The 18,486-nt window shown below is 65.4% G+C and overlaps 1 protein-coding gene across 1 annotated transcript; it reads left to right on the top strand.

Moving 5' to 3' along the window:
• Positions 1–255: 255 nt before the first annotated feature.
• Positions 256–13,767, top strand: ARHGAP27 (Rho GTPase activating protein 27). The gene is given in 19 exon segments (XM_056362577.1): positions 256–573; positions 819–1,465; positions 6,284–6,712; positions 7,288–7,503; positions 8,292–8,402; positions 8,501–8,568; positions 8,689–8,776; positions 10,002–10,106; positions 10,536–10,634; positions 10,704–10,740; positions 10,743–10,793; positions 10,932–11,044; positions 11,046–11,058; positions 11,343–11,441; positions 11,740–11,817; positions 11,973–12,107; positions 12,882–12,940; positions 12,942–12,988; positions 13,091–13,767. Coding segments are annotated over 18 exon segments (2,553 nt in total). The 5' UTR covers positions 256–573; positions 819–838; the 3' UTR covers positions 13,269–13,767.
• Positions 13,768–18,486: the final 4,719 nt, after the last annotated feature.

The following is an 18,486-nucleotide window of genomic DNA, read 5'->3' on the forward strand; positions in this document are numbered from 1 at the left end:
TGCAGGGTGGTTCTGGGGGGACCCTGCCCCATTTTCCCTGCCCCGTTTTCCTTCCCATCTGCTCCCCACCGGTGTTGGTATCTCTAGTTGTTCTTTCCCTCTTCTCCCCAGCGCCGGGAGGGTTTGGGATGCACCCACCAGCACAGGGACCCCAGTGGCACTCCCTGGGTGGGGGGGACAAAAGCGAGGGCAGGGCAGCTCTCATGGGACCCCCCTGATGGGGGTCCCATCCCTCTCCCCGGGGAGGCCATGGCGGATCCGGCAGCGGCGCAGATCCCGGCTCAGCCGCGGGGCAGGGCCCTTCCTGCAGCAGGAACCTCCCGAGGAGCCGTTTCCTCGGCCGGGCGGCAGCGGGTCCCCTCCGCCATCGTCCCTTCCCTCCAGCTCCGAGGGCAGGAAACCAGCCAGGTGCCCACCGCCCCTCTCCTCCTGCCGGGGGCCGGCCACCCACCCACAGCGTGGAGCTTGGCTCCGTCTTTCGGCGGCAGGAAACCGGGGCGAGTTGGGACCAGCCCAGCGTGGGCACGAGTGGGACCCGCCGCCGCGCGCCCCACTGCCCCGACGGGGCCGGAGGTGAGATCGGGGGGCTCGGGGCGCTCGGGGGCTTGGGGCTCAGGGGCTCCCAGGGGTCGGGGTCGGTGGGCGAGGGCAGCGCGGGCAACCTTGGGGCTGTTTCAGGCGGGTTTGGTGGTTCGTGGAACGGCATGGTGGGGCTGGGGCTCAGCGGGCACCACCCGGCTCGGCTGCCCCAGGGTCCCCATGAGCCCCCGAAGGGGCTGGGAGCCGCCATCACCCCTGGCCTGCCCCGTGTCTCGCAGGCGGAGGTGCCGGGGCGGCCATGGAGGCAGCAGTGCCGGCGGAGGAGGCGTTGGTGCTGGTGGAGTACGGCTTCGAGTACCGAGCCAAGGACGGGACCCTGGTCTCCATCAAGCCCAACGAGCGCTACGTCCTGCTGAAACGCACCAACCACCACTGGTGGCACGTCAAGAGGAGTGGGGACACCCGGCCTTTCTACATCCCTGCCCAGTATGTGAAGGAGCTGCCCCCCATCGCCACCCCGGCCCCTCTTGACCCCCCACCGCCGGGACACGCCGGGACAGACCCAGCCGTGCTGGTCCCGCAGCAGCCGCCGGGCTACGAGTATCGGTTCATCGGTGCCACTGAGGCAGAGGAGCCGGTCGGAGGATGCTCGGTGCCCAGGAGGGACTCACCGCCGGTGCTCAGCTCTTTTCGGGCCCCCCCAGCACGGAGCACCCACCCCGCTGAGCCGGTGCAGCACTCACACTCCCTGGATGACCTGGCACGGGTGATGCCAGCACCACGAGGTGCCACCGCCATGGGGTCCCGTGGGGACCTCCTGGGACACACTCACCCACTTGGCAAGAGCCGCTCCGAGACCCTCTACACCCCCGGCAAGGACGGGGACACGGCCAGGAGGTGGCCGGGGTCCAGCCATGCGACTCAGGTACGGTGACATCCCCACTGCCATCCCCAAAAGCAGCGCCAGGGGGGTTGAGTGGTATGGGGGGGGCAGGACACCCAGGTCCCCCAGCTGACTCAGTGCCCCATGTCCCCCCCCCCCGATACAACCCTGTGACCCCTGGCACAGGGTGGGGTGGCACCCAGGGGCTCCCTGGCACCACAGCCACCACCGGGACCCCCCTACATCCCCCCCCACCAAGCTGACCCCATGGGGCAAACCTGTGGGCCAATCCCCCCCCCCCATACAGATTTGCCAGCATTTACTGCCTTGGGGAGGGGGGGGAAGTCACCCCCACCCTGGGCACCCACCCCAAAGCACCTTCCTTGCTCAGCCCCCTCGTGTCCTGCCTCAGTTTCCCCACCCTCACAAGCACCCCCAGGCTCTCCCAGGCCCCCGGCTCTGCCCCCGCAGCAGCATCCCACCCGGGTGCAGACTCCAGCTATGCCCACGACCCCCGGGGGGGGGTCGGTACCACCCAGGGGACTTTGGGGCACCCACAGCCCGTCCCAGCAGCATTCCCAGGGCAAGAGGAGGCAGAAAGGGTTAACAGGGAAGCGCAGCAACTCCTCCCTGCCGGGGCGGGTGTCTCACCTGGGCGCAGCACCCAGTGCTGGAGGTGGGTGCGGGGTGCACCCCAGCTAAGGTGAGCACCCCGCCACCCCTAAACCCACACCGCCCCACACCAGTAAGTAGCAAGGGGCCCTTCCCAGTGCCCCCCCAGTGCTCCCCACTGCACCCCCTCTTACGGGGGGGGCACCCAAGGGTGGGGGGTGCGCCCTGGCCGCTCACCTGCCACTGTCAGGGGCTGGGGCGCAGCAGGGTGAGACAGTAACGGCAGAAGGAGGGGGGTGGGGGTGGGGGGGGTGTCCTGCATCCTGTCCCCCCACCCTGGCACCTCTCTGTGGGGTAGCCCCAAATGCCCGCAGCACCTCAAGCCCTGGTGTCCCCCTGTTTGAGGGGGGCTCGAGGGGTCGTGCTGCCCGGGGGGGGGTGTTTTGCCAGTGGAAAGGGGGTGCTGGGGAGGGTTGTGCCGTGTTTTACACCCCATTTTACACCCCATTTTACACCCTGCGACCCTGGCTGTACCGGGTTAACCTCCAGTGCTCTTTGCACACCCAAAGCCACTGATCACCCCTGAGAGGGTCCCCAGGAGGGACTCCAGGAGGTCCCCAACCCCGGTGCCATCACCAGAGCTTTCCCCTGCCCAAACCCAACCGGTGCCAAACCCAACCGGCACCGGCCACGGCGGGGCTGCGGCAGCCTTGGCCTGGCCACACGTGCATCTGCCCCCTGGGCCGCCAGGACGGGTGGTCCCGGTGCTGGGGGGACACAGCACCCACCGCCTTGTCCCTGTGCCGGTGCAGTGGGTTGGTGCCAGATGAGCCAACCGAAATTTGGGGAGGGGGTCTTTTCCCGGTTGACGCCGGCTGCACCCCCAGCACAGCATCATCCCGGCGCAATCCCTGCTGGGTTGTCCTTGGCTTTGCCGGAGCAGGTGATGGGTGGAGGGTGACAGGGTGACAACAACCCCAAAAAAAGCCAATTCCGCCCCAAAGAGAAGCGCAGGGCTCAGAGGCGGCTCTTCCGCTCCCCGAACCCCAGCAGGAAGCGCAGCCGGCACGGGGCCCAGCACTGGGCGCCATCAGCGACACCGCAGCCTCTGGGTGCCCCCCCCCAGCTGCCCCCCCCCAGCTGCCCCCTGCCCTGGTGCCCCCCGAGATGGGTGACCGGGTGCCGGGTGCTCTGCAGCGATCCTGTAGCAGGGCGTCACGGCTGCTGCGTTCAGGGAAGGTAGGCAGCACCCATGGGTGCACCCAGCCAGGGGGGTTGGGGGGGATTGGGGCGTCACACCCCCCTGGCTCCCTCCTGAATTTCCCCCCCCCTCGAGGGTTGATGCTGGGGAGGGGGGGGGGCGGCAGGCACCAGACGTGCCAAGTTGCTCGTCCCAAAGTGGCAAGGGGCACTTAGCCCCCTGTCTGAGGGGGGGGAAACCCCCAGGGATGCACCCATGGGAGAGAGGGAGGTGCTGGGGGGGGTCTGTGCTGGGTACCCCCCCCCCGTCACCCCTATGTCCCTTGTCCCCAAGGCGAGGCTGGCCTCTCACGCTGGGTTTCCAGCCCCTCTCACCGCGACAGGGGGGTCGTGGGGTGGTGGAGAGGAGGGCGACGGGGTGTCCCTGGGGACACTGAGTCCACTCTCCCCCTCTGCTCCAGGGTGTCCCCAGGGACGCTGCACCTGCTGTCACCCCCTGGGGTGACGGGCAGGGCTGGGGTTGGGAAACTTTGTCCCCGTGGCCGTTGGAGGGAGGCTCAGGGGCTGTAAAGCTGGGGAGGCCAAAGGGTGCCAGGAGGGGATTCCCCGCCCGAAGCCACCCCTCGGCGGCCACCCACCCCCAGGGGACTTGCCCCGCCCCCCTGAGCAGCCCGGGGGGGGGGGGGGGGGGGGGCAGGCAGCCATGCTGGGGGTGCGTGGGACCCTGTTCTGAGACGTGGTGACGGGGCTGTCGGTCCCAGCACAGGGCTGCGCTCCCCTGTGGGTCAGGGTGCTGGGGGGGTGGCGGGTGCTGGGGGTGCTGGGGGGGCGGGTGCTGGGGGGCAGGTGCAGAAGGCCTGGGTGCTGGCAGCGTGAGGGCAGGGGCAGGGGGTGCGGGTGCTCTGGGCGCTGGAGATGTCCCAGGGTGCTGGCACTGGGGGTGCTGAGCGCAGTGGGTGCAGGGGGTGACGTGGGTACCAGCGATGTGGCTGCTGACACCGGGGACCACGATGCCCCAAGCCCAAATTCTCACCATGTGCCCAGGTGGGACGCCCATCCCCACCACCAGCTGGGTGCTCCTGGCCCCAGCATGGGTGCTATGGGTGCTGTGGGTGCTATGGGTGCTGTGGGTGCTGTGAGTGCTATGGGTGCTGTGAGTGCTATGGGTGCTGTGGGTGCTATAGGTACTATGGGTGCTGTGAGTGCTATGGGTGCTATGGGTGCTGCGGGTGCTATGGGTGCTATAGGTGCTATGGGTGCTGTGAGTGCTGTGGGTGCTATAGGTAGTATGGGTGCTGTGAGTGCTATGGGTGCTGTGAGTGCTATGGGTGCTATGGGTGCTGTGAAGTGCTATGGGTGCTATGGGTGCTGTGAGTGCTATGGGTGCTGTGAAGTGCTATGGGTGCTATAGGTACTATGGGTGCTATGGGTGCTGTGAGTGCTATGGGTGCTGTGGGTGCTGTGAGTGCTATGGGTGCTGTGGGTGCTATGGGTGCTGTGAGTGCTATGGGTGCTGTGGGTGCTGTGGGTGCTATGGGTGCTGTGAGTGCTATGGGTGCTGTGAGTGCTATGGGTGCTGTGGGTGCTGTGAGTGCTATGGGTGCTGTGGGTGCTATGGGTGCTATAGGTGCTATGGGTGCTATAGGTGCTATGGGTGCTATGGGTGCTGTGAAGTGCTATGGGTGCTGTGGGTGCTATGGGTGCTATAGGTGCTATGGGTGCTGTGAGTGCTATGGGTGCTGTGGGTGCTATGGGTGCTATAGGTGCTATGGGTGCTGTGAGTGCTGTGGGTGCTATAGGTAGTATGGGTGCTGTGAGTGCTATGGGTGCTGTGAGTGCTATGGGTGCTATGGGTGCTGTGAAGTGCTATGGGTGCTATGGGTGCTGTGAGTGCTATGGGTGCTGTGAAGTGCTATGGGTGCTATAGGTACTATGGGTGCTATGGGTGCTGTGAGTGCTATGGGTGCTGTGGGTGCTGTGAGTGCTATGGGTGCTGTGGGTGCTATGGGTGCTGTGAGTGCTATGGGTGCTGTGGGTGCTGTGAAGTGCTATGGGTGCTGTGGGTGCTATGGGAGCTGTGAGTGCTATGGGTGCTGTGAGTGCTATGGGTGCTGTGGGTGCTGTGAGTGCTATGGGTGCTGTGGGTGCTATGGGTGCTATAGGTGCTATGGGTGCTATAGGTGCTATGGGTGCTATGGGTGCTGTGAAGTGCTATGGGTGCTGTGGGTGCTATGGGTGCTATAGGTGCTATGGGTGCTGTGAGTGCTATGGGTGCTATGGGTGCTGTGGGTGCTATGGGTGCTATAGGTGCTATGGGTGCTGTGAGTGCTGTGGGTGCTATAGGTAGTATGGGTGCTGTGAGTGCTATGGGTGCTGTGAGTGCTATGGGTGCTATGGGTGCTGTGAAGTGCTATGGGTGCTATGGGTGCTGTGAGTGCTATGGGTGCTGTGAAGTGCTATGGGTGCTATAGGTACTATGGGTGCTATGGGTGCTGTGAGTGCTATGGGTGCTGTGGGTGCTGTGAGTGCTATGGGTGCTGTGGGTGCTATGGGTGCTGTGAGTGCTATGGGTGCTGTGGGTGCTGTGAAGTGCTATGGGTGCTGTGGGTGCTATGGGAGCTGTGAGTGCTATGGGTGCTGTGAGTGCTATGGGTGCTATGGGTGCTGTGGGTGCTATGGGAGCTGTGAGTGCTATGGGTGCTGTGGGTGCTATGGGTGCTATAGGTGCTATGGGTGCTATGGGTGCTGTGAAGTGCTATGGGTGCTGTGGGTGCTATGGGTGCTATAGGTGCTATGGGTGCCCTCCTCCACTGCCAGCCATTTACATCCCATGGCTCGCAGGTCCTGCCCTATGCGAGAGAGTGTTCTGCGCAGTGCCTGCAGGGATGCAGGGCAGGATCTGGCTCCTTGGTGCTCTCATCCATCCGCCAGCCCGGGTACCTCGGTGGGGATATCCCAGGAATGCTGTCCCCAGCACCCCTGCCCCACAGCTCACCGCACCCATCACCAGCCACAGCACCCAAGTGATCCCCCTGTGTGTCCCCCCAGGCACACAAAGAGCCAGAGGAGCCGCCTGCCCCCATCTACCTCAACATCCAGGAGCTGCGGGAAGAAGCCGCGGCCGCCAGATCGGCCCCAGAGGAGGCCGGCAGCTCCAGCTTGGATTGGGAAACCCACACGGATACGGAGAGTGGACATTTGTTTTATTATAACCCGGTGACGGGCGAGACCACGTGGGATTGTCCCTTTGGGCAGGCAGAAGATGGAGTGAGTCCCGCCGCCTCTCCCGCCTCCTCGCTCACCCACAGCCCGGAGTTTCCCGCGTGGGAGCAGTACGTGGACGAAGCCAGCGGACAGGCTTTTTTCTATAATTCGGTAACAGGTGAGACGTCGTGGGACCCCCCCCCCGCGGCAGACGGAGGCAGCTCCCAGGATATGTACCCTGGGGTGACACGGTACAGTTCCATGGAGCAGAGGGTGAGCACCCAGCGAGGCACAGGGATGATGAGGATGGGGGTGGAGATGGAGGTGGAGATGAAGGTGGGAGCAGGGATGGAGATGGAGATGGAGATGGAGATGGAGATGGAGATGGAGATGGAGATGGAGACGGAGATGGGAATGGAAATGGAGATGGGAATGGAGACAGGGATGGAGATGGAGATGGAGATGGAGATGGAGATGGAGATGGAGATGAAGTGGAGACAGGGATGGAGATGGAGATGGAGATGGAGACAGGGATGCAGATGGAGGTGGGAATGGAGATGGAGATGGAGACAGGGATGGAGATGGAGATGGGAGTGGAGATATGAGTGTGGATGGAGATGGACATGGGAATGGAGACAGGGATGGAGATGGAGGTGGGAATGGAGGTGGAGACAGAGATGGGAATGGTGATGTAGACAGAGGCAGTGATGTAGACAGAGACAGAGATGGAGATGTAAATGGGAATGGAGATGATGGAGATGGGGCAGCCCCCACCTTGGCTGGCTGTGGCCTGGGGATGTGTATGCTCTTGGTGGGGCACAAGACCTTGACCTGGCTCTTCTCTCCAGCCACCCACTCCAGAAACAGACTATCCTGACCTGTCTCCAGATGAGCTGGAGGGTTATCCTGAGGAAGACTACTCGCCTGTGGGCTCCTACGATCAGGGGGCTGCTTTCTATCTGTCCCCGAGGCACCCTGAGGAGCTGGGTTCGCCCCCGGGCTGGTACAGGCACAGCCACCCTGAGGGAGCCGTGTTCTACCCCGAGCACTTCGCCTCTGACACGGTATGGGAACGGGGATGGGATGGAGTGAGATGGGATGGGGTGGGATGGGATGGGGTGGGATGGGATGGGATGGGGTGGGATGGGATGGGATGGGGTGGGGTGGGATGGGATGGGGTGGGATGGGATGGGGTGGGATGGGATGGGATGGGGTGGGATGGGATGGGATGGGATGGGGTGGGATGGGATGGGATGGGGTGGGGTGGGATGGGATGGGATGGGATGGGATGGGATGGGATGGGATGGGGTGGGATGGGATGGGATGGGATGGGATGGGATGGGGTGGGGTGGGATGGGATGGGGTGGGATGGGATGGGATGGGGTGGGGTGGGGTGGGATGGGATGGGATGGGATGGGATGGGATGGGGTGGGGTGGGGTGGAATGGAATGGGATGGGATGGGGTGGGATGGGATGGGATGGGGTGGGGTGGGGTGGGGTGGGGTGGGGTGGGATGGGGTGGGATGGGATGGGATGGGGTGGGGTGGGGTGGAATGGAATGGGATGGGATGGGGTGGGATGGGGTGGGATGGGATGGGATGGGGTGGGGATGGAGATAGGCACAGGGATGGGATTAGGGATAGTAACAAGGATGGGGATGGGGATGGGAACAGGGATGAGGAGGGGGATGGGGATAGGGACAGGGATGGGGGCAGGGGTATCTGCCAGGGGATTAGCATCCTCACGGGGCCACAGAAGCAGAAGACAGGGGCTCTGGGGCACAGTGGGTGCAGAGCCCAGCACCCACCCGGCACAGGCACCTCAGGCATCACCTGCTCCCTCCCTTCCCCAGGTGCCAGCGGGCGGCCGCCACAACCGTGCCAGCAGCGGCTCCAGCCAGGACAGCGGGCTCTTTGCCTGGCACAGTGCCGCGCCGCCGGCGCTGGGGCTCAAGGAGGAGAAGGTGAGCACCCTGCGGAGGGACAGGAGCCCTTCCCCACCCCAGCACCAGGGAGGGCAGGGGGCAAACCTGACCCCCCCCACACATCCTTTGTCTTCCAGTTTAAAAGCCTTGAAAAAGCCGGGGTGCTCAACCGGACCAAGACAGTGGACAGAGGGAAGCGGCTCCGGTAAGCACATCCCGGTGTCCCTTGCCACCAGAGAAGGGAGCCCTGGGGGGTGGCGGGGACAGGGCTGTGCTGTCCCCCTGCATGACACACCCCACACACACACACCCATCTGCTCCCCAGGAAGAACTGGAGCTCCTCCTGGACGGTGCTGGAGGGCAGGATCCTCACCTTCTTCAAGGACTCCAAGCACTCGGCTGCCGGTGCCTTGGTAAGAGCCCTAACAGCCTCCTTGGGGCCAGCACCCATGAAATAGGGCCAGCACCCCATAGGACAAGGTCAGCACCTGTAGGATGGGACCAGCACCCATGGGATGGCACCAACACCCATGAAATAGGGCCAGCACCCACAGCACGAGGCCAGCACCTGTAGGATGGGACCAGCACCCATGGAACTGCATCAGCATCCATGGGATGGTGTCAGCACCCATGGGATGGTGTCAGCACCCGTGAGATGGCACCAGCACCCATAGCACGAGGTCAGCACCTGTAGGATGGGGCCAGCACCCATGGGATGGTGTCAGCACCCATTGGATAGAGCCAACAACCACAGGACAGGGCAAGGACCCACAGGATGGGGTCAGCACCTGCAGGATGGGGCCAGGACCCATGGAATGGGTCAAGCACCCATGAGGTGGAGCTAGGACACATGAGATGAGGCCAGCACCGGTGTGGGAGCAGGGTCAGTGGCAGGGCGTCTGTCCTGCCCAGCAGCTCATCGGGGGGAGCAGAGAGGAAGCGGTGTCTGACCCAGCCCCCCCACCCCCCACCCCCCCAGCACCCAGCACCCGCCGCCCGGATGCAGAAGCTGCCGTGAGTCTTGCAACACCCTGTGGTGACAACAGCAGGGGAAGGAGAGGAGACAGACCCACACCCTCGGGGGGGACACATGGTGCTGGCCCCACTGCCAGGGTGTGGGTGCAGGGCTCCGTCATGGGGGGGGCCTTCTGGAAAACAGGGATGGAGAGGGGCTGGATGGAGGGGGAGCATGGCCAAAGCACCCCAAAACCCAGGGCAGGAGGAGAGCAAGTGGGTCTGATGCTCTTCTCTACTATAAAGACCCCAAAGGACTGTCCCCTCCCTGGGGACAGCCACCCAGGCTCCTTTCCCCATGTAATGCTGCTTCTACATGGTGCTGTCACCAAGAGGGACCCTGAAGCTGAAGCCCCTCAGGTTGGGGATGTCTCACAAGGTGAGGGCAGCTGTCTCCAGGCTGGTGGCCACGACACCCACCCCACTGCAGCAGCACCATGTCCTAGTCCTGCCGAGAGGTCCCAGTGCCACTGGAGGGGACAGAGATGTCCCACAGGGGACATTTGCCACTCCTGCCTTTCTGGAGGAGAAAGCCCACAGTGCCCCCACAGAGCAGGACCCCAGTGTCCTCGTCCCCTCCAGGACGATGCCAGAGGTGTCACCCTCATCTCCTTGCCCCCACAGCGGCACCCCAGCACCCTGACCACTCCCGAGCACACGGTGGAGCTGAGCGGGGCCACCCTTGCCTGGGCCAGCAAGGACAAGTCCAGCAAGAAACACGTCCTGGAGGTGAGCCGGGTGACACTGGGGGGGACATCGGTCACCCGGCAGGGTCCAGACGTGGCCTGCAGGGCAGTGGCTATGCCAGCACCTGCCTGGTTCATTCCACCAGCAGCGAAAGGGATGTGCGGGGGCTCCTGGTGGTGGGGACACTGGGGGACAGCCCTGGACTGGGAGGAAAGGGACACGTTACCAGCCACTCTCCCTTTCCTGCGGGCATGGAGATATCACCAAGGGACATCCTGGCTCCCAGAGGGGGTTTTCCACTTGGGCTTTGCACGGGGAGGTGGTTTCCAGCTGTCCCAGCAAACTGGCAAACAGCAACAACTAGGGTCATCGGTGTCATGAGCTGGGCACCGTTCTCAGCCACCACCCCAAAGCCGGGTGGTCGTGGGCAGCCCCGCGGCGCTGCTCTGACGCTGCCCACTGCTCCCGCAGCTGAAGACGCGGGAAGGCTCGGAGTTCCTCATCCAGCACGACTCGGAGCAGATCATCACCGCCTGGCAGAAGGCAATCAGCGACAGCATCAGCAGGCTGGTGAGCAGGCGCCCCCCGCCCTGCCACCATGGGGATGGGCACAGGGGTCTCACGCTGCCCCTTCCCTAGGGCACCGACCTCCCCGGCGAGGAGGATGCTGAAAGCGGGCGGAATTCGGCTCCCGGGAGAAGCTGGGGAGCAGCGAGGAGAAGAGGGCAGGTGAGCTCAGGCATCCCAGCACAGGGACGGGCACCGGCATCACCATCCACCAGGCAGGGTGGGGTGGCCACCCTGCGGGTTGTCCCATGGTGGTGGGACATGCCAGGACAATGCTGATGTGTCCCATGTCCCCGCCAGTGGCTGGGCAGGTGCTGGGCAGCGCCAGCGGTGAGAGTGACTCCAGCAAAGTCCGGAACAAACTCCGCAAGTTCCTGCAGAGGCGGCCAACGCTGCAGTCCCTGCGCGAGAGGGGGCTACATCAAGGGTGGTGCCAGGATGGGGCTGAGCCCCCGCAGGGTGTCCCCAGGCTGGGATGGGGGTGGGGACAGCCAGGGATGGAGCTGGGACAGAGGACCAAGCCCAACCCTCACCCGATGCTTTGGTGATGGGCTTGGGCATGTCCCGTCACCTCCAGCCACCCCGGTGTGACACCCACATGGGAACAGGACCCTCTGCGATGTCCCCAACCCTGGACCCCACCCTGGACTTGTCACTGGGCATCCTTCAGGTGTCACCTGGCTGTGCTCAAGTCCCTGTTGTTTTTTCCAGATCCAGTTTTCGGCTGCTCCCTGCAAGCGCTGTGCGAGCGGGAGCGGGGGACGGTGCCCCGCTTCGTCCTGCAGTGCATCCAGACCGTGGAGAGGAGAGGTACCTCCCGGGGGCTTGGGGACAGGGACAATCCGGGGGGGGCACCAGGATGGGGAGAGCTCTGGCTAAAGCCTCCATTGGATGGTTGGGTTTTCCCAGGAATCCCAAGTGCTGGCTGCTGCAGGCACCGGCACAGCCATACCGGTCGCTGTCACCATGTGCCACCTGGCTGTGGGCACCTTTCTGGGGACACCGGGGGACCCATAGCTCCTCGATGGTGGGTGGCATCACATCCCAGGGTGGGTTGTGGTTAACCGGGAGGTTTCTCCCCATCTCCCCCCTCCCCATTCTCTGCCAGGTCTGGACATCGATGGGCTGTACCGGGTTAGTGGCAACCTGGCCACTGTCCAGAGACTGCGCTACAAAGTGGAGCATGGTAAGGTCACCCACGGTGACAACGGGGGCAAATGGGATATAACCCCCACCAAGGGCAGGGTGACAGGGCTCTGGCTGGGGTGGGGGGGAGGGCACGGGGACCCTCTCCCGTCCCTGGGGCTAGGACCTGCCTGAGGTGCTGCCCTGGCCCCACAGACGAGCACCTGGACCTGGATGACGGGCGCTGGGAGGACATCCACGTTGTCACCGGGGCGCTGAAGCTCTTCTTCAGGGAGCTGCTGGAGCCGCTCGTCCCCTTCAGCCACTTCGACAAGTTCATCACTGCCATCAGTGAGGCCTGGGGACAGGGACCGAGATGGCATGGGATGGGATGGGGACAGGGATTGGGACGGGATGGGACAGGGATGGGATAGGGACAGGGATGGGGATGGGATGGAACAGGTATGGGGTAGGGACAGGGACAGTGGTGGGAATGGGATGGGGACAGGATGGAACAGGTATGGGGTAGGGACAGGGACAGGGGTGGAATGGGATGGGGACAGGGATTGGGATGGGATGGAACAGGGAAGGGATAGGGACAGGGATGGGATGGGGACAGGTATGGGACAGGGACAAGGACAGGGATTGGGATGGGATGAGATGGGATAGGGACAGGGATGGGAATTGAGATGGGGATGGGATGGGATGGGGTGGGATGGGATGGATGGGATGGGATGGGATGGGATGGGATGGGAAGGGATGGATGGGATGGGATGGGATGGGATGGGATAGGGACAGGGATGGAATTGAGATGGGGATGGGATGGGATGGGATGGGATGGGATGGGATGGGATGGGTGGGATGGGATGGGATGGATGGGATGGGATGGGATGGGGTGGGATGGGATGGGATGGGATGGGATGGGGACAGGAACAGTGCTGGGGAAGGGGATGAGGATGGGCACAGGGCTGGGGACAGGGATGGAACAGGGACTGAGATGGGGTGGGGTGGGATGGGGACAGGGATTGGGATGGCATGGAACGGGGGAAGGGATAGGGACAGGGACGGGGATGGATGCTGCGGCTGCCAGAGCCAGCACCCCACCGTGCTGCCCTCCCCTTGCAGAACTGCAGGACCTGAGCAGGCGGGGCCGTTGCATCCGTGACCTGGTGTTTTCCCTCCCGCCCCGCCCACCACGACACCATGAAGGTCCTCTTCCGCCACCTCTGCAGGTGACACCTCCCTCACTCCCCCCAAACCCAGCCAGCTGGCAGGAAGGGGGACAGGACCTGGCTTTGGGACACGCTGAGTGACACTGTCGCTCGTCCCCACAGGGTTATCGAGTACAGGGAGGAGAACCGCATGTCGGTGCAGAGCATCGCCATCGTCTTCGGCCCCACGCTGCTGCGGCCGGCGAGCGAGGAGGGGAACATGGCCATGCACATGGTCTTCCAGAACCAGGTGGTGGAGCACATCCTCAACCAGTACAGCTACATCTTCCCCGACGGCTAAACCCGCCAGGGACACGCATGGGGACAAGCCCAGCAGCGGGGACATGAAGGAGCAGCATCTCAGGGAAGGACTCGGCCACGTGTCACCTTGGATGATGGGTGGTGGCAATGGTGGGCTCAATGAAGTGCAGCGCGGTGGCCCGGCTCGCTTGGGATGCAGCTTGAGGGGTGGGTGCCGGAGCAGGGGGCACCCCGAGCACCCCATCCTCCTCTGCCACCGCCCCTGCTGGGTGCATCTGGGCAGGTTGACCCAGGGGTGTGCGGGGTGGGGTCCCCATCGCTCACAAGGGGACGATGGAGCCCTGTGGTCCCCAGCTCGCCGGGGCCAGCAGTGCAGACCTGGCATCCCCAGGCGAGGGGATGGAGGTGCCCGGCCGGGCAGTGCCCGCGGGGACGGTGCCACCAGTGGGGCGGGCACAGAGCCGGGCTGTGCCACGGCCGGAGCCAGCGTCCGGCACCAGCCACCGCCGTGTCCCCAAATAAAGAGCCCGTTCAGCCAAGGACAAGGTGTTGCCGGCAGGGCGTGGGGGACGGACATCCCCAGGGACACCGGTGGCACAACGTGGCCTCAGCACCCCTTGGCTCCTGGTGACCCTTGCGGACGAGATTTGCCCTTTGTACCCCATGAGGACGAGGGGGACCTCAGCATCCCCAGAGGGACGAGAGTGCAGGCCACCACAGTGCCCATGTCCCCTGTGATTTGGGACACCTTTCCTGGCTGGCATTGCCAAACCCCATGTCATCGCAGGTGTCACCGCAGGCAGCAGGGACAGGTGCTGAGAATGATACAGTGGGGGGTGGGTGCCAGTGGTCACCCTCTGGGGTGGGGACACTTTGGGGCATGATGGAGATGATTTGGGACACAACCAGGACAGTATGGGAGGCAAAAGGGACAGTGAGGGACACAACTGAAATGCTTAAGGACATGACGGGGACACTCAAGCGCAGGGACATGAGGAGGCTGCTTTGGACATGGTGGGGACACTTTGGGACACGAGGGGGGCAGGTCAGCATACAACAGAGTTTGGGACACAGTGGGGATGGCTGAGGCATAGAGGGGACACTTTGGGCTGCAGCGGGGACACTTGGGGACACAGCAAGGGCACGTTGGGGTGCGGAGGGATACTTGGGGATGTAATGGGGGCACAAGGGACACAGTGGGGACAGGACAGGGACCCTTTGGGGTGCAGGGGGGAGATATGAGGGCACTTTGGGATGCAGCGGGGGACAAGGGGACACTTCAAGGGTGTGCAGCAGGGGCAATTTGGGCCAGGAGGGGACACTATGGATGCAGCGGGGACGCTTTGAGGCACCAGGAGACACTTTAGGCCAGGAGGGGACACTTTGGGATGCAGCTGCGACGCTTTGGGCCACCAGGAGACACTTTGGGCAGGAGGGGACACTTTGGGATGCAGCAGGGACACTTTGGCCAGTAAGGGACACTTTGGGATGCAGCTGCGACACTTTGGGCCACCAGGAGACACTTTGGGCCAGGAGGGGACACTTTGGGATGCAGCGGGGACAACTGGGGCCACCAGGAGACACTTTGGGCCAGGAGGGGGACACTATGGGACGCAGCTGGACACTTGGGGACACTATGGGACGCAGCTGGGACACTTGGGGACACCAGGAGACACTTTGGGCCAGGAGGGGACACTTTGGGATGCAGCGGGGACACTTGGGGACACCAGGAGACGCTTTGGGCCAGGAGGGGACACTTTGGGATGCAGCAGGGACACTTTGGGGCAGGAGGGGACACTTTGGGATGCAGCGGGGACACTTGGGATGCAGTGGGGACGCTTGGGGACACCAGGAGATGCTTTGGGCCAGGAGGGGACACTTTGGGATGCAGCGGGGACACTTTGGGCAGGAGGGGACACTGTGGGATGCAGCGGGGACACTTTGGGATGCAGCGGGGACACTTGGGGCAGGAGGGGACACTGTGGGATGCAGCGGGGACACTTTGGGATGCAGCGGGGACACTTTGGGGCAGGAGGGGACACTGTGGGATGCAGCGGGACACTTTGGGCCAGGAGGGGACACTGTGGGATGCAGCGGGGACGCTTTGGGGCAGCAGGAGACGCTTGGGGACCCGAGGGTGCAGTGACGGTAGTTGGGGGCACTCGGGGACACTTGGGGCTGCAGCGGGGACACAGGGGGGAGCGGGGGGGCCCCGGGGGCGCTGCGGGGCCCGGGCGGGGGCGGGGCGGGCCGGGGGCGGGCCGGGGGCGGGCGGGGGGCGGGCGGGGGCTGAGCCCGGTTGAGCCCCGCAGCGGCCCCGCTCCGCGCCCCCCGCCCGGCTCCATCTTGTGCGCGGCCGCCGCGGAGCGGCTCCAGGTGCGGGGGGGGGGGGGTCGGGGGTCGGGGGTCGGGGGGGGGGTCGCTCTGCCCGGTCCCTCCGCAGGGACCCGCCGAGGGAGGGGAGCGCGACCCCCGGGGCGGGGCGGGAGGGACCCGCGGAGTGATTCCCCCTCCCCGGGACCCCCGGGGCCGCGGGACCCCTGGGACCGATGCCCCCCATAGAGCCGTGCAGGACCCCCAGAGGGACACCGCCCCCCCGCCTTGGGACCCCCGGAGCGACCCCCCGAGGGGCCGTGCGGGACTCATCAGTCCCGTGCCCCCCCCTCAGCCGGGGCTGTGCAGGACCTGGGACCGCCTGGAGCCACCAGTGGCGACCCCCCCCCCGCCATGAACCCCCCCCAGCAAACCCCCCCCCGAGCCTCACAGGACCCCCCCAGACATCCTCCCCCCCCAGCAAACCCCCCCCGAGCCTCACAGGACCCCCAAGACATCCCCCCCCCAGCAACCCCCCTCCCCAGCCTTATAGGGCCCCCCCAGACACGCCCCCCCCCCAGCACCCACCCCCCCCGAACCTCACAGGCCCCCCCCAGACCACCCCAGGACCCCCACGGGCCCCTCGCAGACCCCCTCAGCAACCCCCCCCCCCCAAGTCTCACAGGGTACCCCCGGACATCCCCCCCCCCAGCACACACACCCCCCCCCCAGCCTCACAGGGCCCCCCCAAACACCCACCCCCCCATAACCTCACAGGGCCCCCCCAGGCCCCCCCACTCCCCCTTGCCACCACAGGACCCCCGCAGTGCTCAGCGCTGCTTGGGCAGGATCCGACCCCAGCCCAGCCGGGGCCAGGGACGCCCCCCCCAGGGCCGGGGGGGGGAAGGGGGGACCCCCGGGGCTGTCCCCGCACCCCCCAGGACCAGGCACCAAGGGGTTACGGCACAGCACCGGCTTTGGTGGCCAAAATCCCTCTTAAGGCATTAATCACAGTGGGAAATGGGGGGGGGGGCGGGGGGGGGGGCGGCACAGTGTGTGTGTGTGTGTGTATGTCCCGCGGGGGGGGGGACAAGTGCACCCGGGCTGGAAATTGAAGCCAAATCACTAAACCTGGCTTAAAATTCAATGGGATTTAGGGGGGAAAAAATTGGAGGGGGGGGATGCACTGGGGAGTGGGGCTGGGGGCTTTGGGGGGGGCACGTGTGGCACCCCGGGGGGGCCGGTGTTCTCAGGGTGTAAAGGTCGGAGCCGGTGTTTGCACGCCTGGTGCGGAAGTGGCACCGTCCCCTGTCCCCGGCTGGCAGCAGGTAGGGAGGGCAGGGCTGGGGGTCCCCTGCCCCCGCAGGATGGGGCCCCCCCCCGCCCCAGGGTGGGCACACAGGGCACCCGCTGTCTGTCCCATGGGGGTCCCAGGTGGCTCTGCCCGGGGGGGTGGTCCCTGGGCCTGGCATGGCCAGGTGTCCTGCTCCCTGTGGGGACAGGGACACGGCGGGGACGGGGACTGGGGGCCTGGGACGGGCACTGGGGGGCTGCTGCTGTGCTGGGGGTGGCTCAGGGGGTCCCTGTGCACCCACAGGGATTGGGCTCCGGGGAGCCCCACACCCCCATGGGGACCAGCTCTGGGGGTCCCCATGGCCCCATAGGAACAGTGCGCTGGGGGTCGGTCCCTGCACCCTGTAGGGACAGTGCTCTGGGGGTCCCCCACAGCCCCATGTGGACTGGGCTTGGGGGGTCCCTGCAGCCCCATAGGGACTGGCCTTGGGGGAGTCCCCACAGCCCCATGGGGACCAGCTCTGGGGGGTCCCTATGGCCCCCGTAGGAACAGTGTTCTGGGGGTCCCTGCACCCCATAGGGACAGTGCGCTGGGGGTCCCCACAGCCCCATGGGGACCAGCTCTGGGGGTCCTATGGCCCCGTAGGAACAGTGTTCTGGGGGTCCCTGCACCCCATAGGGACAGTGCGCTGGGGGTCCCCACAGCCCCATGGGGACCAGCTCTGGGGGTCCCCATGGCCCCATAGGGACAGTGCACTGGGGGTCCCTGCACCCCATAGGGACAGTGCGCTGGGGGTCCTGGTGGCCCCATAGGGACAGGGCGCTGGGGGTCCCTGCACCCCATAGGGACCAGCTCTGGGGACCCTCAACAGGCCCATAGGGGCCGGGTTCTGTGGGTCCCTGTGGCCCCATAGGAGCCAGCCTCAGGGGGTCCTGGTGGCCCCATAGGGACGGGGCTCAGGGGGTCCCAATGGCCCCATGTGGCCCAGACCTTGCTCTCCTGATCCCAGCTCCTGCCCCTGCCCCTTGTCACCATGGCCGTGGTGGCAGGAGGGGGCAGCCCCCCCACGTACCATGGCCAGATCCTGCTGCACCCCGCTCCAGCAGCACCCCTTCCTCCGGCCTCACGGGTGACGCGGCCCCTGGAAGGACCCCCCGGGGCAGGGATCCATCCGTGGGTCGCACCAGGTCCTGGCCAGGCATTTTGGGGTACGGGGGGGGAGGGGCGAGCACCTGTGGGGTTCCCAGCCCTTCCCTGGTCACCTGTCACCGCAGACCCCACTGTGCCGTGATGGCACCCGACGCCTGAGCCACCCCCCCACCGGGACCAGCCACCCCCCCCACTGGGACCAGCCATGGAGACAGTTGTCATCGTGGCCATCGGGGTGCTGGCCACCATCTTCCTGGCATCCTTCGTGGCACTGGTGGTGGTCTGCCGGCAGCGGTACTGCCACCCCAAAGACCTGCGACACCACTATGACACCAAGTGAGTGATCCGGTGGGGGGTGGCATTGTCCCCATCCCCACCAGGTGAGGAGGAGGGACCCCAGGCCCCTTGGGCTGGGGGACAATGCTGGGGACGTCGCCCATCATCAGGAGAATGATGCTGGGGACACATGTGGCATCATCAGGGTGTTGCACGGGGCGTGGGG

Source organism: Falco biarmicus, chromosome 17 (genome assembly GCF_023638135.1).
Source record: "Falco biarmicus isolate bFalBia1 chromosome 17, bFalBia1.pri, whole genome shotgun sequence".
Lineage (NCBI taxonomy): Eukaryota > Metazoa > Chordata > Aves > Falconiformes > Falconidae > Falco > Falco biarmicus.